Raw genomic sequence first — 27,059 nt, forward strand, 5'->3', positions numbered from 1 at the left:
GCCTTTGCCCATTAAATTCCTAATTTCCCAATAAAATAGCATAGGAATTGGATTCATCATGCCTAACAGTTTTAACAAGAAACACTTATTGCTTTAAAATAATATAGGTGCCATACTTACGAATTTATTTTTTTGCTCTTCCACTTCTTGCTAGCATACATAGTTGCATGCTTCATTATCTGCCTGATGGTTTTATTTAAAACACAGAGTTAATTCAAGATGTGAACACATGTGGGAGTAGGTAAAAGGAAGTGGCTTCAGTTTTAGAATCTCTCTGGTAGAATAATTTTCTAGGGGCAGTTAAGAGTATCTAAAAGTCTCACTAGCAAGCCAGAAACTTTCTTCCCTGGCCTTTTTCTGCAGATATAAATGAAAATCAATGGTGCCACTGTAGCAGCAAGCAGAAAAGGACTCTGCAGTGTGATGCTTTGCTGTCACAGCTAATGAAGGCATAGGCAGCCTTTCCACAGCATGTGGCCTATTATGTCAGAGGAGGATGGGGAGTACCTGTAATACATGTCTCTGGCTCCTGCAACAGCATGGGAAGGACCACACCATGCACATGCACTGCCCTCAGGCACTGGGGGAGGTACAAGCCTCGTTAATAATCTCCAAAATGCAGCCCAGCCAGAGCAGATCCAGTGAAGTAACAGCTTGATGGCTGTGTCGAGTTTGTTCCAGGAGCTGAACACAAGTCCCAGGCTCTGCCTCTTCCCCTGTGTTAGTTCATAGTCTGCTTGAGCCCAACGAGCAACAGTTGACTTTTCCCTGCACCTATGAAGGTAAATGAGTTTGATGGGCAGCCTTACAGGCAGCATGGGCACAAGTTAAGGTCATTTGACACAGCAAACTTAAGCCTTTGTTTGTCTGGCTGAAAGAGTTCTATGGACATAGACAAAGGAACATGGTAACTTTGGCAGTCCTGTGACATGCATTTTTGAGTCACAGAACACCAGTGGTACCAAAGTGCTGGGAGCATGTGCAAAAAATCTCTGGACTGCTCGCTGTCTTCAAGGCCAGCAAAATATTAGGCAGCCTGTGATGTATCTCTGTCTTCAATGTTGAAACCTTGTGTAAATGACTGTGTTCTCACTGAGGCAAAGAATGAAGGTACGTATAATTTTCTAGTCTAATAGCGAACATCTGAGATACAAGTAAATCAAATCTCAGTCTGCATATCAAATCAAACAAAATGAAGATCTCAGAAGAGCTCTCACACTGCATGAAAAGCATTCCATCTTTCAGTTATGACAAAGCCTTCTTGCTACCATTTTTTAAGGATGTGGACAGAGCTACCTGAGGTAACTCAGCCCAGAAGGCTTAATGCAGTCAAGACATGGATGCCTTACTAGCTTTAAGTAGGACAGCTAAGGCTATCTTCATCACGTCTGTGCTTCTTAATGACATGTTCAGTGAGTTCCCCACTCAAGATGCTGTCTTTTATAAATCCCATTCTCAAGACATCCAACCAGTGCACATTGCATGAGGAATTTTAATGCTCAACAGAGGCAGTGTTGCAATGCTATATTACAGCACTTTCTACTGTAATACCCAACTCTCTTAGATAATATTGTCTTATATTTGTTTCTGCAGTACTTACTAAGGGCCTGGCCCTCAACTGTGAATGTTACTGTAATACCCCACAAAGCATAATTGTTTTACTCCCAGTTAGGAAAAAAAAAATATCTATCCATAAACCCAGGAAATACATATGGAAGCTGGTATTTGCATTAATTTCTTCTCCCTGATGCTGGAACATAAAGAGGGACCACATGTGCTTTTCCTTTCTCCTCATATTGCAAACTCTGCAAAGCAAGAGGGTTACTCACCTTCCTGCAACTGTTTCTCATTACAGAGCTCCCTTAGGCTCCCAGAAAGAGATTCCTTCACCCAATTCCATCAAAGTGGGAGCAGTAGAAACTTGAATAAATAATTGCATGTTATAACTGAGAGCAGGATAATAAAATTTTGGCAAACTGCATTGGAATCTGACTAGCTCATTAGAAAGTGATTGATTCTGATGAGGTAGTAAGCTGAGGAAGTTGAAAGGAAGATTCAAAAAAGAGAGAGGGTGCTGACACCCAGTTGCATGAAAACAGGATGGATTTAGCTGCATTTTGGGTCTTGGAGCTCTTCCATCTACATTGGGTCAGAGAGAAAGAGACATCTGGAGGGCTAGCATGGAATGGAAATGTTTAACATTAATTTATCATTATCTTAGCCCTCCCCCCAAAAAAATCTAAAATTATTCACTTATGAAGGATTGGATCAACAATGACATTAGATGTGCCAAGTACTCACAATACCAGCAACAATCAGTAGCAGCTGCAAGTCATCAGCTCACATGAAGAACCATGTAGTTAGAGTACTTCAATTTTTTAAGTCTTCTTGTCAGTCTCCCCAGTCTTTCCCCCATTCCCAGGCTTCCAGAGTTGAAAACTGAACTGACAGAGGACTTATATTCAGCTTTTTAAACATGAGTCTTTAAGTGCAATGAGGATAATGTGCTCAGGAAAAAATAGAAGACAATGAACCAAAAAAAACCCAAAACCTAAAAGTGCAAAATAAGCTACAGACAAAGCCCAGATATAGTCCTGATGCTGTCGTAACACAGTATGCCTGACGAATAACAGAGATATGAACAGAGGGGTCAACAGAGATTCAGAGATTACTACGATTACAAGGACTGAGCTTCAGATTTTTGTATATTAGAATCAGAAAGCCAGAACTGGTTTAAGACACATCTCTTTTGAATCCATTTTGGTTTGAGCAGTAAATTAATACCAACCTGTTATATTACTCACATGCTCTGTTCCTCAATGGAAAAATAAAGCTGGAACTAGGATTCTTCCAAGACATGGCAGTTTTGTACCTTAATAACCATGAAATAGCACCAATTTCACTTTTTATCCAGAGAAAGTATTTTGGGATTAACTGCAAATAGTTGGCCTACTGAAGAATGTGAATGTTTTAGTTAAAGCCATTTGAAGACTTCAACCTGAGTTATTAAATGGCCTGACAGTATTCTCCAGCATTGTGAGTACTAGAAGAACAAGAAAAGCTAGTGAAAATAAAAGTTGCATCATTTTCATTCTCAAAGTGAGAAGGATACCTGCACTTAGGTTAAAATTCAGACATACATTTCTCTATGCTGACAAGCTGGTCTATCAGAGATAAGGTATCTTTCAAGAGTACCAAAAGTTATACTGTCTAGCAATGTCAGGATTAGTCTCCATTAGTCAGCCCATAGAAACACAGGTATTGCAGTGCAAAAGTCAAGCGTGGGTTTGCCCTAGTGTGACCCATGCACAACTTAAATGTTTTGAATAAATTCCCAGGACAGTGCAAACACAGAGTAGATTCTGCACAAACGGATTGTATTCTTGTTGCAGGATTTTTCTTGCATACAATGGACCATCTATGCTGGTAAGGAAAGAGAAGACAATGCATCTTGTCCCATGATTCTTCTTCACTGTGCCTAGTGGAGGAAGCTTTACTATAGACCCATAGTGGTCTGTGTTTATTCCAGCTATTTCCTTCTGCCTTTAAAATCTACATTTATAAGGCAGAGTCACATAGCCTTGGTTTCTGGCCTTTCACAATGCAAAGAGTTAAAAGGCAAACTCTTCTCTGATGTTCAGATGAGTATATCCTTCTGAAAAGCTTCATCACAAAGAAGTTTGAAAAAATTATGCTGATGGTCCTATTACAAAGCAGTGTATTTTGGTGTCTGGCAGAGAACAAAGCAAATGCAAAGATACCCCTTCTTATCACTCACTAATCTGGACAAAAGGAAAATGATGAGGAAGAAAATAAATGGGCACTGAAAAGAGTAGCAGCATATATTTCACTCATTTTATCTGCCTCTTTCTTAATGACTGTGGTAAACACTGTTTTTCTTTCCTGAGTAGATTTTGTCATTTACAGTGTGCTCTAGTCGCTTTCTTTCTGAAAGAAACATAAGGGCAGTGGGCAAAGAAGTGGGGAGAGCTTTGCCTTCTTCCACTATAATGGCAATGCTGTAGAAGTTAACAGGTTGCATGGTCCATCCCTTTTGGGAAGAAGATCAGACATAAAATGAGTCCTTTCTTGAATGAGCATTTACAGAAACCTACAGTTGATACATCCTTGAAGGATCATCTTGGAAGTGGCTGTATGTCCTGATGTGTTTGAAGTATCTTAGAATATGCCTCCAGGAATTAACTTGGGCAGCAGTGGCAGTCTAGCCACAGCGTAAGCAACAAAACTCACAGAAGCAGCTGGATGATTACTCAGAGGCTTTAATCCACATGGAAACCTTTTGATCTCAAACAGGATTGCTCTTCTACCAATACCTGAGCTGTAATGTTAGCTCATACACTTTTACAGAAGGTGTAATCCCTTTAGACTTTTTAAATTTAGCATCCCTTTAGACTTTTTTAATTTAGCATAAATTAGAGGGATTTTTGCCCCGCTTTTTTTTTAAGAAAAAAAAAATGTCCATATAATGTTCAGTGTAGTAAACCCCTGAAACCTGCCTGAAGTGTATAGGCTCTGCTACAGTACAAATGCCAGTGCCTATACTGAGTGAATAATGGATAATGAATGTTTCATTCCACACATTTAACTTTTGGTTCTTGGATTGCCCAAAGGCAAATCACATTAGTCATAATCACTTGCTGAGTAATTTCCACAAATTAGTTCTGGTCTGTAGCTCCATTGCCCACAGTGCTTTGTTATTAATCATTATTATAAACTGATTCCTTCATCGGCTGGTTCTGTTAACTTGTAGGTGACAAAATATTGCTTTTTTCCCTGTTGGGGCAGACATAGCATGTAGACCTGCAGTGGCAGTGAAAATAGGCAGCCCCACAGATTAAAATTTGTCTGCTATGAGTTCTGAAAAGTTGCTTAAACTTGCATGTATTCAACCAATAAACTCATTCACAGTAATGAAGCAAAAAGCCTAAACGTACTGAGTCTGATGGACAACCATCCCGGCCTGCAAAGCAGCCACAGCTGGCTCTGGCAATGACTGCTCTCATTCCGATCAGGAAGAGCAGGGGCTTGAAAGCTCCTATGCATTGTGCACTGCCATGTATGGAAGTGCTTCTTAGGGCAGTAGGGGTGGCTGAGGTAGTAAGAAGCAGAGACAAGCATGGAAGAGAGCACCATGCTCTTTTTAAGGCAAGACACACCAGTTTCTGGTTTTCACCAAGTGACAAAGGTAGTAGCAGTTGGAGGTGCCATCAGTTCCTACATCAAGTTTCTTTCCGTTTCTGTGGGGAAGAAAAACAAAAGCCTGGTAACTGTGCTCAGCAAACCACCCCAGAACTTTGAACACCTTTTCCAACAGTCCCTGTGCCAAAGACCACTAGAGCAGATATGAATGAGTACGACATGGGTGAATGACGGTGGAGCTCCTCCTCCAACTTTCATGTAAGAATGCAAGTATTTTGCATAGCAGTGTTAAGGAACATTTTCATGTGGTTGTGATAGACTAAAATGCAGCAAATTCTTTAGCAATTCAAGTCCAAACTCATGGAGTTACTTATTTTCCTAGCTATACCGTCACAGTTTTTTGACTGGCTGCTGCTCTAACACAATTACAGCCACCAATCTCAAATTTTAGATGTTCTCTGCAGTCCTTTGCTCTTATAAATACTATCTCTTTTTGTAGATACATTACAAATCTTTGTTCCTGATCGTGTTGAAGACCAGAAATACATTTTTTGCAGGCAAATGATTACACTAATCAACAAGCAAAAGAAATATTTAGCATGATAGTAGCACAATGCGCTGAGTATTACAGAACTGCCCATTCTCTGTCCCTCAGGCTCCTCTTGTCCATCCGTTGTCCCTGTGCTTCATACACCTCTCCAATGACTGGCTATTGTCCGCTACTCATTCTTGTTTAGAAGACAATTTGAGGAGCCTGTTGCTGATTTATGAGCCCTTTAATGGCTTTAATTCTGTTGGACCTGACTGGCAGAAACAAATGTCACATTCCCAAGTGCTTTGCAATGGAACCAGGATTTGCTCAGGTCCTCAGACCTGGCAGATTCTGTTTATCTGCTCTGGAATTCTTCTTTGTAAGCGTTATTTTTGAAGCACTACTTCATTTGAGCCTTGACTGATAACTTCTAATTCACCGCTGATCTACAAGCACTTTTTATCACATATGTCTGACTGGAATAGAGGCTGTTTGTATAGGTAGCAAAGAAGCTATTGCTCTGTGAACATTCCCGGCATAATAGAGTTACACCACTCATTCCTCAGTAGCTTTTACAAAAGAAATTCCTGGGCACAGCCAGGCACTTCCTTAACTTTGTGAGGAGCCAGCCTAGCAGGCCTTGAAGCCACAACTCCATTCCCTTTTGTTTTCTAGCCCTTACAGCAGCTGCTTATCCATTGTAATCCCTGAATTGATCCTGTCATTGCAGTTCAGGGAATCAGAAAAATATCTAATAGGGGAAAAGAATCACTTGGCTATAAATCTGACAGTTTACAGCTCCATAGGCAAATGCTGAAAAAAGGCTTCAGAGAACAAAAGCCTGTCCGAAAATGCAGTAAGAAAGCCTCTCTGCCCAAATGGAGCTATTCTTACTTTATGGAAGGCGAGAATTAGCTCAGTAGCCAGGACTACGTGTATTTTACTTTGCACATACAGCGAATACATCTATATAGTCAGATGCTTTAGTCATCAGTTCAGATTTTTCCCTAATTCATAGTTAGGGTTCCAGTCAGATATGCTTACAATATTTCAGATACACAGGGAACATTGGTGACAACAGAGGTTATTAGTTAGTATATCAAAATACACATCTGTAAACCACTTGTCAGTCTCAGAAGGAAAATGTTCCAGGAAAACTTAAGTAGGAAGATGCCAGATAGAACAGGAGAGCCCATGTAGTGAGTGTATTGTTCTCACAAGACACAGAAAGCCTGAACTTTCTGGAATGGGAGGAATCTGCTTCCTCTTTTACTGGTGAGGAAGCCTGAGTTCAACAAAGTCCTCAGCACAGCCCGAGTGGGAGCAGGATTAGACCCAGGGATTACTATTCCATTTCTCGTGCAGTGCAGCAACAACTAAAAAATGAACCAAGCCATAAATAGTTAACTAAGAAACAAAATAGGGGTTTGGTTGGGTCTTCTTAATGAGTCTGTTAAAGACTGTTTCACGTCTGTCAAATATACTTAGCCCAGTGGCATCTGTATTTGTAAGAACGGATGTTCAATTACCACATAATAGTGTATGCGTTTTAACTCAGCGACTCTCTTGAGGATAGCCTATGACTTCTTTTCTGTAGTATAGAGCCCTGTGTAAAATTATACCAGTGTAAGCAGAGTGGCAAGACCATTACTGTGTTATAGTTCCACAAAGATCTGCAAAACTCAAAACTTCAAGCTGTGCATTGTTCGCATTCTGTTCCTGCCAGTGTTATGGCTGCTGCAATCCTATGAATCAATCTTGATTTATTGGCACAATTATTCTTACCAGCCCAATGAAAAGCAAATAAATACTGAAAAGTTAGAGCCAATTAAATGTCTAGTGTGCTCAATCAGAAACTTAAATTACTTTGCACCAGCAACTAGGACTACCTTGTAAGTCCTTCTAGAAAGCACAGGGAACCCCACACTTAACTGCCACTGGACCATGTTGCTGCACATAAAGGGCAGCTGAAGGAGATTTGCAGTGAGGACTGCCAATTAAGGAACCTAATGGGCAGGAGCAAGTGAGGATGAAATCAGTCCTGATCCTGAAAACATTTGCAAGAGTGAAGACATTAGAGGGGAGCCATTCTACACTTTCCAGGTGAACTACATCACAGCTATAATTATCCATCAGCATCAGTCAACAGGAATCATTCCTCCTTCATTCTTTTCTTTGCAAATGTACCAACAGGAGCCTAAAATTCTGCTGCACACTATACATGTGCATATGAGGGATGTTTCTTGTCTATAATGTGATGAAGCCTCCTATAGTCAAACCTCTGACATCAGTGAGGGTACAGCAGTTTCTGTTTCTCCTGTTCTCTACCTTGTATTATCAAATTTCTAACTGAAAATACATCTAATGATATGCTTAGGGTGTTTATGTGTTTATACACAAGCATACAGATGTAAATGGAAAACCCATATATCCTGAGAGAGCCTATGACATGCTGATAGAGCCCATGAGCAAAAAGGACCACTGCTTACATTACTGGCTGCATTCCCTTTTATAAGACCCTCAGAACTGCCAAGCCATTTCATCTGATAGCATCATAACAATAATTATATTCTGAACTTTATAGCTGACAGAATTTCTCAAAGAAATCTGTTCACAGTGGTGTTAAGGACAAGGCCAGCTTTGGCGCATGTATTGCTGTATACAACTTAGTAAGTATAAAAACTGGAATTGCCAGGTAGTAAAGCATAACAAAATTGCTGTCTTCATGGGCTATAACACGGATAAATCATATAAACAATTTTGTCCAGATACTGAATGTAAATCATGGCAGAGTTATTCTAGTTATTTTCAATGACAGGCATCAATCATCTCTTCTGATTTATACATGATCTCAGACCTGATGAGAGGGCTAAGCATCTTCCTTTCAGGCTAAATGGAAGAAGAAATTAAACACCTGTTTACAAAAGAGTAGTGAGGAGCAACTGGAGGCTGCTGCCCGGGAAAATGGCTTTAATTACAAAGTATGAGCCAGGATAAGCCCAGTGGTGTAAAAAAAACCCAGGGATTTCTTTCAGTGATTTGAATTAAAAAAAAGGGACTATCGGATTTATGCAGCCATGGATGTATTCCTTGGGAAAAAACAAGGAGACCACTTCCTTCCCAGGCTCCCTTTCCACAGGCACAGAACAAACTGGAGGAAAACCTGGAACTAGTGAAGAAAATAACTCCCTGGTCTGGTTTCTGTCTTGGCAAGGCAACAGAGCTTTGTGTACGTCGTTTGTGATATGTAGGCTTATAGCAATGAAATGTTTGTGTTCTTGCAAAATTAGCTGCATCACTTTTAATTTAGGAAGAAATTCTGAATTCTCTTGCTGAGCACCAGAATCTTCTAAAATGTTTGTCCCTTTGCCCTGTGCTAACATTTCATCACCATACTGACCAAAAGCTTGAGCCATGACTAATGAGCTCAGGGTTTCTGTAGCTTGGAAGGTGTCCAGGTAAGAGCTGATACATTTATATTCTTGAGCTGCCTTTAACATCTCAGTTTAAAAAGAAACTGCCTACAAGGAAAACAGTCCTTTGGGTTTGCTTTCCTAAGCACAGGTTGAATCCCAGGGACTTTCATGGGCTGAGTGAGGTTGAAAAAAGAATGTACAGTTGAAAAACAATGCACAGTTAAAAAAAGAATGCTTACTATGTAGTCACAATTATTAATTGTACCTTTTTGTTAAATAAAGCAATAATGTGCTTAAATCCTCTAGGAAAAGGGATCTGTCTGTATCCTTTTACATAAAATTTCTTCTTATAGAAGGCAAGTCAGGATGCTCACACCTCCAGTGAGATTCTGGGAAAGAGCGTTCGCTGGGCATCTGCATATCCAGCACTGTCCCTGAGAATCAGTAGCTGGAGTCACACCAGAGTGCAGCATCAGGCACGAAGTAATTGGTCGCCAGATCCCAAGTGTGAGCCTACTGAAAAATCCTGCCTGGACCTTTGCTTATTGTCCAGAGACTTAAAACAGCCCAAGACCCTCTAAGGGCAACCTGCTGCCTAAGAGATAAGAAAGACATGCAAAGGAGAGAGTTCTGAAAGGGAGATAAATATACTTAGGTTTGCAGACATACTCTAAAGCACAGCTTCTCTTCTAGTCTCAAGATACCAGGTGAAATTTTGAGGTTGAAATATTTGTCTGTGTGTTCAGGGGGTTCTGTAGGATTTCTGCTGGAGAATCTTCCCACCACCCACACACGTCCCACCACACACACAAGCACATAATGTTGTTTGGCTCTGACTGGTACACCATCCATACTGCTATATAACAACTAATGTGTAATGTGTAGCAATAACAACACCCCATCATAAAGAGGGTAGGAGAACAATTCATATCACTACCAGTCGCTAGCCAGTGGAGAACAAGATGGAAATGCAAGGCATGCTTGCCAGAGGAATAAAGCTGAAAGAACAGTGATGACCCCAATGGAACCCTCAGTAACTGTGGGATATGGAGTGATGAAGTCTCCTAAAGCTGGCAGTGAGTAAAGAATAGTTGGACTTGCTCAGACCCAAAATGCTTGCTCTGAAATCCATCTTCCATTTTTCAGTTTTCATGCGCTGTCTCTGTGTCATGCCAAGGAGAAGCTGAAAGCTGCAATATAAATAACATGTCTGCTGGAGAAATGTGTTTCTTGTTATATGCTTTATAAAGCAAAATTAAGTCAGCCACTGAAGTGGTGTGCTCTGGACAGCACAGGTAACATCTGCCAGATGAGCACTGAATGCTTCATTTACATTGCAGAGGATAAGAAGTAGGAGTCAAATAAAACCAAATTACCCAAACAGGAAACTGAGCTGAAGAGGAGCAATTTGCATTCTAAAAATGGGATTATTTTTTTTTGTCTCACTTCCAGGACAATGCCAGGAGTGAAATATTGCATTTTCGCCAACAGATGATAGCAGTGTGCAATAGACTGCTGACTTCATTACAAGTTAAAAGAAGATTTCTTCCGCTTTTGGTATTCCCTTGCAGACAGTAATGTGAGGGGCAGTTATAATACTGCAGAAATGAAAGAGCTTTTGATCTTGAGACCAGTAGAGTGAATACTGGTTGGTTTACCCCCTCCAATTTCCCAACATTAATCCTGAATAGCTCTGAAGAACAAAGACAAGTTTCAGGTGTATCTCAACCACTATTATTTTTTTTTTCATTTCTGCAACTTCTATTTCCAATTTCGTATGATTAGATATTGCCATTGGCCAGGAAACACTTCAGTTGCTCTTAGCTTGTGTATAACAATTTGTTGTTATTTTTATAAAGGTGGCTCAAGCTCAGCTGATTGATATGCTGTTACTCCGAGAGCAACAAATATACCCTCTGTGATGTGTATTTTAGGAATAAATCTTGGAAGTCAAATACACATTTCTAATTCACCATGTGTAAAATCATCCATGTTGAATTAGAGTGAAATGTTACAGCATGACTCTATTCAAAATACAGAAGATAGATAAGCTAACAAACAAACATAAGGTGTTAGCACAGTGAGAGAATCTTTATTTATATGCAGATTTAGCACCATTATACCATGAGTTCAGTTTCTACTGACCATCTGTCATATCTGGTGTCAGCTTCACAAGCCTTGTGAACTTTGCCATTCCTGGTGTTAGACTTCAAAAGACACTGCGCCCACCCACCACCATCACACGGATCCACAGACCATATTGTGGCAGTGTGAAACAAAGAGGGCTTTTGGCAGGAAGAGGTTGCCCCTGCATTTCAGGGCTTTTGGCCTTCCAAAGTAGCAGGCATTTTATTGGATTAACTGAACTGAAGTGACTACTGCTTGAAGAGGTAGCATCAAGTTCAGCCTCATATGTTTTCTTGGGAATCAGAATATTATTACGCAGGGCAATTTGAGGAATAGTGGGAATTAAACCCCTGCTGCAAGATTGTACTATTCAAATGAGGTTCGTAGCAAGACCAGGCAAAATTCATTAGATATTTTCAAAATAGCTTGTAGGGCAAAGAAGAAGCCAAAAGCTGTTAAAATATAGATGATAAAAAACTCTTTAAAAATCTGGAAAGCAAGGAAGGAAGGGACATTCATGAGCTATATCCATGACTTTCATCAATGCAGCCTATCACAGCTGATTGCAATAAACTTCAAAAGATGTTTATCAAGTATTAATTCTTTTTTAAATTCTCTGTAAGAGCTATAGGGTCATGGTAGTCCCTCTCAATTCCCCTCTTTGTATTCAGCTCACAAACTTACATATTTTTAAGGTCTGTTGATCTTGACATGCATATTTGTCACATTGGCACAGAGGTTGTTGCTGAGACTTGTTTCCATTGTCCCCTGAGATTATCCAGCAGCTCTGGGAAGAGGTTTGTTAACTTGTGTTCTCCCACTCTCCTCACACTGACTAAGGATGAACTGTTCTCACCTGTGTTGATCACTACATGCATCTGTTGTTGGTACAACTGAGCAGTACAACAGTATTTTGCTACAGGGTGCAGAACACAGATTTTCAAGTCCCTGTTTGCAAACTTTCTTGCTTTCTTGAAAATCCATATTTTGGGCTAAAACCCCCAAGTGTATTTCAAATTTGACAACAAAAGAAGATAATAATGGACAAGAAGCATCCCTTAGGTATGCACAAATATATATAGCACATAATAATTGTGGTATCATTTAGTAGTTCTTGTTTTTTTACAAGATTATAGTAATTTTATTATCTTAATCCTGTTATTTTGACATTTCATGTAAAATTATTGTGTAGATCACCGCTTCCTTCATAGTACTGGTGCCCTTCTACTACCTCCAATCTCCTTATTTTCAAGAATAAAATTTAGGTAGGCTTTGCAAACAGCACTGATGTATGCTACACTTTCTACCTCCCTTTAGTGTTCTTTTCTTTTACTGCCCTAGTGACCATAAGAAATACCTTGTGAAATAAAAAGACCCATGGAATCCCTTTGAGCCAATACATAGGAAATGTATAGTAGCTTGAGGAGATGCATGAAGATGGAGGAAGCTTTTGTTTCAAGCTGTTTGAGGAGGCACATTCCTGAGAATGTTCTCTCTTCCCATTGGCAAATCTCCTATGAGAGTTGTGGTAAACTGGGCACAGTCATTTCTCAAAATGTGCTCCATTAGCATAGATGTTGAGCTGGACCAGCCAATACAGTTCTATTGTCTGTACTATGCCCAGAGTGATTGCCCACAAAGCTTCAAGCGTGCCATCTTCTGGATTTCCCCACCTACACTGAATGCATATGAATTACAGGTTGGTTCCTGCACTGCAGGTGGACTTGTGGCAGCCCAGCAGCCCCTCCCACATCATTGAAGGTACTGTCACCGACGTGCGAGTACCACAGAACACATCCCGAGAGCTGCTGCCCTACCTCCAGCAAGCAAACATCCAGTACACGTAAGCCTGTGCTTTGTTTTCTGTGCCTTGCTCCAGAGATCTGGCCTCCAAGGCAGGTCTGCAACTACCATGCTAAGCGCAACTGAGAATACATTCCGCATCATAGCAATTAGACCGGCAGACTGCTGGACATTGCCAAGAAAACAACCATTTTAATGGGAGAGCAGAAAATCTCCCACAGGCAGGCAGTTTTAATTAAATATCCTCCTTCTGAGTCAAGCTGAAGTGTTTTCAATGTATATGAAGTCACATATGTTAAGAGAGGGGTGGTAATTACTAACCCTACAGCCTGCTTTGTCTCTCTCTGTATTTAACAGGAACAAGGTTTGTTTACAAGTGTGCTGCTGCTAAGGCAGAGGCGAGCCTTCTTCATGAATTATAAAGGAATGTACTAGTTCTCTTAAAAACCTCCATTTCTCATAACCCAACACAAGTCACACAGAACAAATACACTCTAAGGATCACATATAATTTATACCATTTCTTAAAAGCTTTCATGACTGTTTTGGAGCATACTTATGATCTAATATTTATCAATATGTTATACTAGACAAGATCTTGTCATTAAAGCCTTTTCAATGAAATGCCTAAGCATCTGAACAATCAACTGATGAGTTATTTGAATTCTCAAACATTTGCTGAATAAAGCTCTACGTGAGGCTATTTATACTTATTTCTCAGTGAGGGAAGGATAGCACGAATCATATTGTATATTATACATATTATCAGAATTCCATTTTTGTTATGACAGTGGTCTCTTATTGTTTCTTCATTCTAAAAACACAAAAACAGATGTAAGGAACTTAAATATGCATACCCAGTAGCTGAAGTTCAGAGGGGATTTCATGTGGGTGTAGCACTGTTTTGGTTTTATTTGTGTTTAAAAATAAGATGGGAATTTCTGTAATTGTTTTCCTGTGCTTATACAAAAAGTGTCCCTTAATTGCTGTGCCCCAGCAATTGTGGTCACATCTGCTGCTGTTCCTGCTCACAGTAATCACCTTTAATGAAATGACAGAAGGTGATTTTATATGTGTTACAAACACTCCCTGTACTTGAAGACCTTTACTGAAGTCGCAGAGCAGCTTGTGCAAGGGCAAGACCTGTGAGACCAAAGGGTCTCCGTAGTTTACCTGAAACAGAGTGCCACAAATACTAGAACATTACATTTATTTTCCACAGGGAAAATTTCCCCTCTGACATTTGCTGCACAAGATGTTGGTGCTTAGAAGGAAGCCGGGCAGCATTTTGTCAACTCCAGACTGTTTCTTTGGTCTCCTTCATCTCCCCACTGCCCATTTCAGACTCCTTGTACACTGGGTCTCAGCCACCAGGAGCAAAACTCTGCAAAGCCTTGGATGAGCATGTCCTTTCCTGATAAGCCCCATGGGATCTGTAACTCCACAAGAGCAGGGAGGATTTACCACGAGAGCAGCAATAGCTGTAGTCAGGGAATGGCAGGAGAAGGGCTGCTGGGATGGCTGTGCACAGCCATGTCCCCTGCACAGCCAGGATGGGGACCACAGCCCTGAGCCAGAGTGCAGCTCCACAGCCAAGGGACTGAGGTGCTGGGCAAGGCTTCAGACAGCTCCTTTTCTCATGGCTTTTTTTTCATGTGTTTAAAAAATGTATTTTATTTTTCACACAGTATTTGAAAATTAGTTAAATTCCTACATCCCTTTTGGAGCTGGAAAAGGTGAGGCACACACCATGTAAAACTTCAGGCTGACACCTAAATTGTGACAAATTTTCAAAGACGAGGGAGTATTAAGCAGCCCTAATAATGAACAAGGCGACCAGCTCTTGCCTATAAGACAGTCTTATCTCTCCCAGTGTTTGACTTCATGACAAGAAAATGGTCATGAAAACCAGCCAAGCATCAGATAAGCTCTTAGTCCGCCAAGTTGCCTCAGTTGTAAGTTCTCTGGCAATTAAGCCACTTAGGTTGTATTAGGACCTGAGTGACTTAAGAGCCTTTGTGTTACAAGCACGAACAGTACACAGTCATTTAAGATTATCAAATCTCATTTGGAGTACAGGCACATAAACAATCAGGAGTTGTAAAATTAAATCTGTTACTGTAAAAGTGAACAAACAGAGTTTGATCCTGGTAGGTACTTACATTAATCAGAACTCAGCAAAGCAGGCAAGTATTTTTTTAACATATTAAACACCCTAATGATTTGAATAAAATCACTGCTTTAACCTAACTACATGCTTAAATGCTTTACAGTCTTAGAGTGTATAGCAAGTCAAGACTATAAGCCCTTAGTTTGATTACTGAAACTGGTAGATGTAGATGTAGAACAACATAATTCCTAATTATACAATTGCTTCGCTAATGGGTATAACCTTTACTTTGATATTGTATGTAGATAGACCTATTTGAGGCATCTGCTGCACAGCTGAGTTAGGATTAAAGTTAACACAGTTTCTTTCCATCTTTTTTCAGTCATTGCAGTTAACACCAGTAGAATTTTAAAAGGTTGAATGTGACCATCGTTTTGCAGGAATGATGGTATGGTGATTGCACATTGCCATGCTTTAGGAGAAGGTGGTATACAAGGATGACTCGCAGTTTTACAGAGATGTCATTGTACAGGGATTGTTACTGATGTCCGTGACAATATTACCAGCTCCTGCCAATATATAATGGAAAAGATAGATGCTCCAACTTCTTCAATATTATTCTTTATGGATGTTTTCTATATTATTGTGTTTTTATCATAAAACTGGGAAGTTTTCAGCTTACACCACTGCTGCTGCATTTTGCTCTTAATGCAAAGAGCCTCTCACTTCTTATTGCAGGCAGATTTAATTTTCATTAGTATTGATTCATGTTTTTCCTGAGTTATTTTAAAATAACTGGCAAACAACTATTGCAGAGCAGATAACAAATGACAAAAAAAACACACAAAACAAGATTTTTTTGTTGTTGTTTCTTGTGTTTCAGACGGAATAATAATACTGCCAAGTTCTTAGTTTTTTGTTGTGCCTCTACAACTTGTAGGTATACGTAATGTTCCATGCCAGTACAATAACCCCAAAAAGAAAGTATGTGCATGTTTTTCTAAGCCTAAAAAGATTTTTTTTATGGTTTGAAATCAATTTTTGGTGATCCATGATTACTTGGTATAACTGGATTATAAAAGAAGAGATCAAATGCTGCTCCATAAACAAATAAAAGCAGCTTCTCCTTTGCGTTGGCTACGTTATTTACATCTTTCTGTTTTATTCACTTAACAAGCTCATTGTGGTTTTTGAAGTCTTACATTTCAAAGCAGCTGGAGTATTTATGTAGCAGCATATATTAAAATAAGCCTGAAGCACTCTGTTGTCAAAATATAATAGATGAAGTAATGTCAGAATGGTTTAACTACTCCTATATTTCTTCTAAATGTGATTGTTGTTCTGCTTTAGCCTGTGTGTTCTACTAGCTTTTGAGTAATGCCATTGTCTTTTTTACCTAGGATTCTCATACCAGACCTACAAAAAGCAGTAGAAAACCAAACTGGACTGAGGTCACACAGGAATAGAAGGTCCCTCTCTGAGTATAATTATGAAGTGTATCACTCCCTGGAAGAAGTATGTGAAAATTCATATTGTTCCTCTTATCCACTGCACTGTTGTTTTTAATAAGACTAAGATTTCACTCTCTTCAAATTATGGTTACCTGTTCATCTTCAGAAGTGTTCTAAATGTTTATTCTTCAAAAATAAGTACCTTCATGAAAATATATATATATGTTGATGTTTCTATTCAAGGCTTATATTTACATGTAACTATCTTGGACAGCTTCTGAGTTTTCTTTTTAAATTAGGCCTTTTACTCTGATGGAATAAGAGATTTCATTGAGTGATTAGTCCCACTGAGTCGTTTAAGTAAGACATATGAGCAAGTGCTAAAGTATTTGCACAAGAAGCCCAAAGACTTAAAAACACTTTGATACAGACTCATGTATAAGCTGCGTAAATAATTTCTGTTGATTCCAGAGTGCTCACATACACAGTTTCAGTCTGCACCAAAACAAAGTCGCTAGGCAGAGCATGAAGGATGCCGCATCTCAATGAGATCTGGTGCCTATGAATCAAATATTGCAGGTAGTATTAAATTCTTCAGGTCAATCTCTTTGCCACTGGATTTCCTGACAGGCAAATTCAGGGACCTTCTTCCTTCATTCCATTAATATTTATTGTGGATGGCAGATCAGCCCCATCCCCAGCTTTTTTACAGACAGCTATTGCATTTCAACAATAAAATACCTCCAACAAAAAAATGGAAGAAAAAAAATACCCTGTGACTGAGGGCTGCATCTGACCTCTGGCAATAGAGCTATGAAAGTCCAGTAATATTTCAAGTGTGAAAACAAAACCAAACAAAGACAAAAATAAAAATGACAGGAAAACCCAAAAACATACAGGGGACTGAGAGCTGAGATTAATAAATGTGTTACTGTTTCTTCCCATGAAATGCAAAGATTGAAGCAATGCTTTCACTTCTGTATTTGCAGATCCAGGATTGGATGTATCACCTGAATAAAACTCATTCAGATCTTGTTCACATGTTCTCTGTTGGAAAATCCTATGAAGGGAGACCACTGTTTGTACTCAAGGTAAAGACTGAGCAGTTATTAACCAGACTAAAACCTCTAATCAGGGACAGACACTTTGTTACTTATGTTATAGCATGTACACTGGAGACTCAGGTTAGCTGTGTTTCCTAAGAATGGGTTGCTAAGATCCAGGTATCTCTGTGAACGTCATCTTTAAAGAACAAAAAGCTGGAAAACTAAAAGCCGAATCCTCTTTACTTGTATTGGATATGCATGGAGAGAGATTACAGGACAAGTTCAATTAGCAGGGTTTGGATTTAATGGAATTGGAAAGTTTTGTGTTTATAGACAGTTTGGAAAGTGTTATGCTGGAGACAGACCCCAGGGGACTCTGGAGCGCTTCATAGCATGTGCTACATAGGCTTCCTCTCTAGCTACTGACAAGGCTGTGTGCTCTCAACTTACATTATTAGGACCACAAATAAGAGCATGTCAGCAAGTTACAAAACAAATAAAACCCAAAAAAACTATCAATGTACTTTTTGTCATCTGTTGTTGCAGAGTTGTGAAAATTTGATTCTGTATCAGGCTATTTCTGTAGCATCATTTTTCCTCACCCTGCTCTATGTGATACTTGAGGATATCACTTCTCATAAAAGAGGAAATGACAAATCTCACTTTTACTGTAATTTTTTCTTTCCACAGAGCATCTTCATGATGTTGGCATACGTGCCTGTCATGATCACAGCCATACCTTTGAAAACAATATATTTGTGTTCCTTTATATGAGGAAATCCAAAATGGTTTAGTGTTTCTAATATTCTATGAATGTCTTGTTATTGTGTTTCACTAATGACATGAGATCTATTGATATTTCTATGAATATTCACACTTGAAGTTAGGTAAAAGATCACGGCCCTACAAGAAAGCTGTCTGGATAGACTGTGGGATTCATGCAAGAGAGTGGATTGGCCCTGCCTTTTGCCAGTGGTTTGTGAAAGAAGTAAGTGTTTAATGATTTACAGTCATGCAATTCCTTTAGTTCAATAAACTTGGGGTTTTGCTATAACTGATCTAACGTATTATTGATAAGAAAAATAAATAGCTATTATATCACCTTTTTCTATTTTTTTTTTTTATTTGTAGAACACTTAAGTGCTTGATAAATGAAGCTGATAGCAACTGCCAGACACAGCTAGGCACAGGACAGAAACATGCCAGACACATATTGGCAGACATATGAAGTAGAATTTTATTTCAAGACCTAAAAATGTGAAGATTGTGATTCTGGTAATGATCCAGGTAAATCAGTGCCACTGCACTGCTTCAGATCAGTTCAGCAATATCTTTGATTTAAGGATTTAGATCAAGATACTTCTCTTTTCTGTAATTCCATTGGAATAGGAAAGTAAAATCACAGAATCATATAAAAGAATCAGAAAATTGTTAAGGCTGGAAAAGACCTTTAAGCTCATTGAGTCCAACTGTTAACCTAGCACTGCCAAGTCCACCTCTAAATCATGTCCCTAAAGCCCCATCTACACGTCTTTTAAATATCTCCAGGGATGGTGACTCAACCACTTCCCTGGGCAGCCTGTTCCAATGCTTGACAACCATTTTGGTGAAAATTTTTTTCCTAATATTCAATCAGAACTTTCCCTGGCACAGCTTCAGCCCGATTCCTCTTACCCTACCATTTGTTGCTTGGGAAAAGAGACCAACACCCTCCTTGCAACAACCTCCTTTCATGTGGGTTGTAGAGAGTGATAAGGTCTCCCCTGATACTCCTTTTCTCCAGGATAAACAAGCACAGATCCCTCAGCTACTCCTCATAGGACTTGCTCTCTAGGCCCTTCTCCAGCTTCACTGTCCTTCTTTGGACCTGCTCCAGCACCTCAATACTAATCCTTTAGTAAGGGGCCCAGAACTGAGCACAGTATTTGAGGTGCAGCCTCACCAGTACCGAGTACATAGGAACAATCACTTCCCTGGCCCTGCTGGCCACACTATTGCTGATACAGCCCAGGATGCTGTTGGACATCTTGGCTACCTGGACACAAGCTGGCTCATGTTCAGCAGCCGTCAGTCAACACCCCCAGGTCCTTTTCCACTGGGCAGCTTTCAGCCACTCTTCCCCAAGCTTATAGCATTGTATGGGGATGCTTTGGCCCAAGCGCAGGACCTGGTGCTGAGCCTTGTTGAACTTCATACAATTGGCCTCAGCCCATTGATCCAGCCTGTCCAGATCCCTCTGCAAAGCCTTCCTCCAGCAGATCAACACCCCCAGCCAACTTGGGAGTTGCAAACTTGCTGAGGGTGTACTTGATCCCCTCATCCAGGTCATCAGTAAAGATATTAAACAGAACCGGCCCCAGTACTGAGCCCTGGGGAACACCGTTTGTGACTGGTTGCCAATTGGATTTGATTCTATTCGCCACCATTCTTTGGGCTCAGCCATCCAGCCAGATTTTTTTACCCCACAAAGAGTGCACCCATCCAAGCCATGAGCAGTCAGTTTCTCCAGGAGAATGCTGTGGGAAATGGTGTCAAAAGCTTCACTGATGTCTAGGTAGACAACATCCATAGCCTTTCCCTCATCCACTGAACAGGTCACTTAGTCATAGAAGGAGATCAGGTTAGTCAAGCAGTACATGCCTTTCTTAAATGCATACTGACTGGGCCTAATAAACAGGTGTTTAATGTGCCACATTATGGCACTCAAGGTGGTCAGCTTCATAACCTTCCCCATCACCAAGGTCAGACTGACAGGCTTTTGGTGCCTCAGATCCTGCTATCCTCTAGTCAACTGGGAACCTCCCCAGTTAGCCAGGACTGCTGATAAATGATTGAAAGGAACTCAGTGAGCAATTCTGACAGCTCTCTCAGTACCCTTGGGTTGATTCCATCCAGCCCCATAGACTTACATGTGTCTAACTGATGTAGTGGGTCACTGGCCAATTCTCCTTGGACTATGGGGTCCTCAACCAGCTCCCCATCCCTGTCTTCCAGCTCAGGGAGCTGAGTACCCTGAGAACAGCTGGTCTTGCTATTAAAGACAAAGACAAAGAAGGCATTAAGTACCTCAGCCTTTTCTTCATCCTTTGTCACTACTTTCCCCGCTGCATTCAGTAAAGGATGGAGAGTCTCCTTAGTCCTCCTCTTGTTGCTAATATATTTATAGAAACAATTTTATTGTCTTTAATAGCAGTAGACAGATTAATTTCTACTTAAGCTTTGCCCTCTCTAATTTTCTGCCTTCATAATCTCATGACATCCTTGTAGTCCTAGTGAGTTGCCTGCCCCTTCTTCCAAAGGTCATAAACTTTTTTCCTGAGTTCCAGTCAAAGTCTCTGTTCAACCAGGTGATCTTCTTCACAGCCTGAGGAAGAAGAGCAGCTTCTGAGCAACTATCCTACCCAGGAGAACAGGCTGCAGTTAAGGAAGGAAGATGTTTGGCACAGACAGGCACTGGTGGGAAAGCCTTGCTGCTCAAAAACATATTCCTTACTGAGGTTTTCCCATAAAGCACTACAATGTGGCAGGAATGTAAAAATCACAAGATTTCTCTTCAGACCTTATGGCAGAGTATAGCCTGTCTAGGTGCATATAAAAACCTTCTGGTTGTTATTTGAGATCCTTGAAGAGTAGCTTGATAGTGAGACTGGTTTGCTAACTACATAAAAGCATTTTCCTAGATGAAAGAAAGTTTCTGTGAGTGCCTTGAGACTACAAGAATGTACCACCTTCGTCTGCCCATGTTGGTTGTGCATTGCCTTTATTCACAAATGACATACATTTTCTTCTTTCCTTAGAGCAATACATCAACCCAGCATTAAAGCAAAAAGCATTAGGATAAGAATACATTATGCTCACATTCTCCATCATGATATTAAAAAGGACTGGGAGAGGAGAGACAAGAACATTAGATTGGTTTAGGATATTGCTTTTCTCATTAAATGAATTAGGCATTTTCACCAAGAACTCTGGGAAAACTGAAAGCTGAAGGCCTCTCCGTGCTTCCAACTCTGCAATTCTCTTTGGCTGGCAAACTCCTCCCTTAAGCACCTCTGCAGCCCACTTTCCATTCCCCCGGCGCTTATGGGCAGTTCTGAGAAAGAGCAGTCAGCTTGGAAACAGATTTTTCCTGGCATGTTTGTTGACTCTAAGGAATAGCACCACAAGCCTATTGATTTAAGGCAAGCAAAAGGAAATGTTGGATTTATGTGATGTTAGATTCTTTTCTAGCAGGAACAGCATACATGCACCCCTTTACCGTGCAGGCAGCCTGAAATATTTTATTGAGCTTTCACTTCACCCTGTGATCTCTGTCACTTGTTTTCATTGAAGTACCCATACCCCTGGGTACCGCAAGGCTTTTCAAGTTATTTAGCTTAGAAAACAACCTCTATGTATGAATGTCACTTAATATTCAGGCTCAAGACTGTGTGCTGCAAACTTGACCAGCTATTCCCATTGAGCTTGGAAAACTTCAGTGTCTTGCTTGCACCTTGGAAGTGGCAGCTTCTGAGTGCCAATGAATTTTCTGCAGGCAATGGAAGACAGTATCTCCAGTAGGGTGGAGGTGCCACTGAGCAGCTGGCTGCTAAGTATGGCTTAGCAGTGTATAGGCAGCAGCTCCCCACTCTCTACAAAGCATCTGAAGTTGTTCAGCTGGACAGGACCCAAATCTATCTAGAAATGCAAAGCACACTAGGGTAGAGCAGACTTGGGAAGTGAGGATGTGAGGTTAGAGTGTGGAAAGCCAGGAAGGCAAGAGGCTTCCTGCTGTGCAGGCTTGTTCTGTATGCAGGCAAATACAATAGTTAGAGAAAAAGAACTAGAGAAAAAAGGAGAAAGATATAGAAGTTAAAGATTGAAAAGAGAAGGAGAATGCACAGGAAAGAGTTCTGCATTATATATAATTATATATAATTAATATAATTGAAAGTACAAACCCAGCCTACCTACATTTTGAAACAAACAAAAGGAAAGTGAAGACTCTTTGGTTTGGGGGGGTTGGGATTTTTGTTTGCTTTTTTGTGTGTTTTTTTATTCTAATCTATCCCAGCATAAGCTTCAGATTTGGCTCTGTATTCCATAGGTCTGGTGTTAATAACATCACTGTTTCTGTAGAAGGTGCCCCAAATGTCTGTAGCCTCTCAGCTAAAGATAATCAGATGTTCTACCAGGGTTAGCAATACTGGTGGCCTCTGACAAACCCTACATTATGGTGATTGAATTTCAAGTCAAGAAAGAGGACACGCTGCATGCACAGGATCAGACCTTTAGGTACCAGCTAATGAGCCAGAAAGAAGTGTCCATGTGTGTATTGTAGTAGAATACCAGTTATGTTACGGTAGACTCCCCTTCAACTTCAATCCTTACTCAGCTTGAAAAGGGTGCAAAAAAGACCCTGAGAGTAGAAATATTAAGAAGCCTGGAGTAGGTGGGGTAGGGAAGCAAAAGGAACAGTAAAAAGCAATGGAACAGATTATATTTGGATTACTTTGAAGGCAACCTGCAAAGAAAAATGGATCAAATGTAACCCAGAATTTGTATACACAGCAAAAGATTTTGGGGAGGGGGAAGGCAAAAAAATTTAAATCATACATTAAATGTCTTAGTAAATATTACAAACTGGAAAAAATGGGACTATTTTATGTGTTATTACTATGTAGAAAGCAGGAGACTTCAGAAACAAAATCTGTGTATCAAACATGTTTTTATCCCAAATTAAATAGCCCGCAGAAACAAAGAAGCAAACCCTATAGACTTTTTGTAAAAGTACAGTTATATGTGTATATGTGTTAAATAACGACATTAACTCCTCTTCACTGGGTTTGGTGTTGTGAGAGGAGAAGCAGAATCCCGATACCAAATTATCCAGACCTCAAATTCAGGATTTACCATTGTTTTAAAAATCTGAAATATGGTTCACAGGCAGCTATCCAAATTAACTTCACAACTAGACTGTGTTTCAGTTTTAGTGGAAGCAGATGAAGATTCCCATTACATCTGGTTTGACTTTCTTCCCTCTAATAAGTGTTGCCATTTGATCCATGTCAATGATGTATAACCTTGAACTGTCATTCATACATTTTCAGAAAACAGCATACAAGGGATGTGACTTAAAGATGCACTATTCTTTGTTTCTGATGCAGGAATTTGTATTTCAAGATTAGAAAATTCAAGAAATGCCATTAAAAATCTTCACTAAGCAAGCACTGATTGTAATTCTTCTTGACATAATGTTCTAAGAATCCAGTGGCCACTTTAAGGGAAACATCCACTAAGATCATGCACATTCCCCTAAGGGAAGAACTTTGCTGAAACAATGTTCAAAACTACTTCTGAACTTTCTGGATTTGATCAAGGTGACTTGATAAGTTTGGTTAGGGCATTGACTTTGCTAGACTACCCATGAATGTTCCTTCACCCTTATCCACAGACCCACTGAAAAGGAGCTGTACAGTAGAGGAATCCAAACCCACACCTCTGAAGCCCTGCTCATCCTGCAGCAGTGTATCATCCCTTAAAGATGGGCCTTAAAGAGAGCTATTATAGCTCTCTCATCTCAGAAAAATCCCAAATAGGAAATGAATGTCATTTCCAACCCTAACTATTCTATGATTCTATACTCTGTGTACTTTAAGCTGTGAGATATGTGGCCTAAAGTCCAAATTCTGAAATGCAGGTGGTCAATGATTGCAGTTATGTAAGTTCCCAAATCATTCAAGGTGATGTGTTTGTGCTTTATCACGCACCCGGGGAGCAGACAGGTAACCCCAGACAAAGAAGGTAGAAGTTGAGGGCAGATTTTAAATTTTGGTATTTTGAATGCTGGCGTTGGTATTGATTGCTGACAAAACCAGGCTTGAATCCCATATTTTCACTCCATCATAATGAGCTGTCTGTTAGCTTGGACACAGACTGTCCAAGATGAAAAAAATCAACACCTGCCCCCACTATTCTCAGCTTGAGACTGATTTATGAGTTGCCTTATGGGATGCATAAGGGATGCATAATGCCAATTAGCCAGCCATCAGGCTCGTGGACCAGGCCCCAGAGACTAGTCTTTACCAGGAATTTTGCAGGGTTCGAGACCTGAGATTCTTCCTCAGAAATGTTTATGAAGTGCTTGACTGCAAAGGCAAGATACCTAAAATAACAGCACATACATAAACACCTACAGAACTGAATAAAGACAACAGTGTGATCAGACACAGGTCCGAGCAGGAGACCCAGACAGTGTCACTGTTAACAAGAGTTGGCTCTTCTTCTGCACCATGCAAGCCATGTGGTCAGAGGGCCATAAAGCTATAAGTATTCCTACTTTAAGATCTGCTGAAAGCCAGTGTAGGACTTATACTCATTCTGCAAAATTCCACAGACCATGTCCTGATGGACAAAACATCTGCAGTATGCTGCATCAACAGTCGGAGCAGCACTCACTCATTCATTCCAGCACTGAAGTCCACGCTGTTAGGAAAACAGCTTCACATTCTGGATCATTTCTGGGTCTTGCCGAGGTCCATCAAAACTGGCAATCTTTTAGGAGTCAGAAAATTTATTTCGCTTTGCTATCCTAACTACCAGAGCCCCAAAATACTGGCTGATTATGAAATTCAACACCAGTTTTTCACCCACTTCAGAAGTAGCCTGATTTTGGGGGTGCATATGATAGTTATGTGAAGCAACACAGTAATATTTGTTAAAGATTATATGCTTGACCTATCACTTGTCAACAGATTTAAGTCTTTTGAACAGGTACAGCTGAAATGTCATGTTCCCACAATCCAGGATTTCAGAGTAATATTAAAGGATGCTCATTACAGCTGTATTTAGCTATTCTTCAAGGCAATACAGCTAGCTCACCCTGTGATAGGCTTTCTGTCTCCATTTTTGGGAATTTTCCAAGCAGAAGTTTTGAACCAAAAAGGAAAGAAAGCAAGGACATGACTGCCTCTCCCTGTAAGCCATACATTTATGGCACTCCTCTCTTGATGACAGACACCACCGTTCTTACCATATCTTTGAGTGCTGGCTCTCAGAAACCTGAAGAGCTTCTGAAATAATTTGAAATTCCAAAGTGAATCAGAGTCATGCAAGGCCAAAACAAGCACTCTGTGCCTGTGGCTTTTTTCTTTCACTGTTTGGTTGGATACATTCTTTGTTTCTGAGGTCCATTCCCTTCAGCTAAAGCTCTTCAACTGATCTTGATTTGACTTGAAATTTTTTTGTTGCTTTTTAAACCATTGCATCTTCTTTCTCTATGAAATCCTCCTATCCAAGCTTTCCTCCTGTTCATCAGGTTTTATTTCACCCTTGCTTTAGGAAGGCCAGAAGCTTATAAGGGCTGTATCTTGCCTCCCTGCAGCCTTTTTCACAGCTGCCAGTGATGATGGCACTGTGAAGACTGGGCTTTTTTCACCTTGAAGGACAAGCCACCTGATGATGGATCTCTCCTCAAATGCTCTGCAGCTCTGTCTTAAATGCAGAACAATCACTGGAACTTAATTTTTATTGTTTGCCAAGCTCTACTCTCCCCAGCTATCTTTTTAGCTCCCTAACCTCAGAAAAAATCTGACTCCTCCAAGTGCTCCCTATATGTCTGCTATCTGGAGGAAAAATCCATCTGTTTCATCTATATTTGAAACATCACCCTTACTTATCTTTAGCTAACACATTCTTCTCTGTCAGGAGCTTCTGCCTGAAACACTATTTGTTTTTTCTCCATTAGAGAGATCACCTCCTCCAGCCTCTTCACTCAGTACTTCATTCATCAGCCTTTCAACAGCAAGAGGCACTGGTATAAAAGCAGAATCTGTTTTATTGTCATGATTTTTTTCTATGTGTCAAATGCTGTTCCAGCCATTTGAAGTTTCTGTGTAATAATTACACCTATGTCTATGTTCTGTGTGTTGTTACTGCTTCTACTCAACTTTCCCCCTGCCACTCCACATCTGATTCAGTTCTGAATGATTTTAGCTATTCCTGCAGCCATTTTATACCCCACTTCTCTCTGAGTACCTGCATCTCTCCAGCACATCCTTGCTACTGAAAGCAGAGGTTACTAATGTGCACCGCTTTTGAGAGGAAGGAAGATAAAGTAGCAGTGAACACTTCCAACAATAGTTTCCCAGACTGGGCCCTCAGTTGTGATTCTTTTTTTCTTTTAATGGATAAAATCTAAGCCAATGCCAAAAAAAATGGAGTGCAGTACCATGGTATTACCACAACGAGGCATGTGATGCATTGTTTTAAAAGAAGCTCTGGCAAACTATTTTTACACTGTGCAGTATTTCTTTCTCCTTTGCTACATGGTGGATTTCCCCAGGATCTATTCAATGGTAAGACACTTTAGAGAGAGTGCTTTCTTTTGCTGTGACATCTTTGCAATGGCAAAAAAAAAAAAAACAAACAAAAAAA

The 27,059-nt window shown here is 40.2% G+C and overlaps 1 protein-coding gene across 1 annotated transcript in view; it reads left to right on the forward strand.

Moving 5' to 3' along the window:
* Positions 1 to 27,059, forward strand: part of CPA6 (carboxypeptidase A6) — an 82,375-nt gene that overhangs the window by 35,861 nt on the left and 19,455 nt on the right. The window contains exons 3-6 of the mRNA XM_062633232.1: positions 12,954 to 13,078; positions 16,549 to 16,663; positions 17,589 to 17,690; positions 18,529 to 18,633. Coding sequence (XP_062489216.1) covers positions 12,954 to 13,078; positions 16,549 to 16,663; positions 17,589 to 17,690; positions 18,529 to 18,633 — 447 coding nt within the window. The remainder of the gene's footprint in view (positions 1 to 12,953; positions 13,079 to 16,548; positions 16,664 to 17,588; positions 17,691 to 18,528; positions 18,634 to 27,059) is intronic.

This window comes from Pezoporus occidentalis, unplaced genomic scaffold (assembly GCF_034315485.1).
Source record: "Pezoporus occidentalis ecotype Australia unplaced genomic scaffold, CSIRO_AGI_Poc_V1 ctg4, whole genome shotgun sequence".
NCBI classification, from domain to species: Eukaryota; Metazoa; Chordata; class Aves; order Psittaciformes; family Psittacidae; genus Pezoporus; species Pezoporus occidentalis.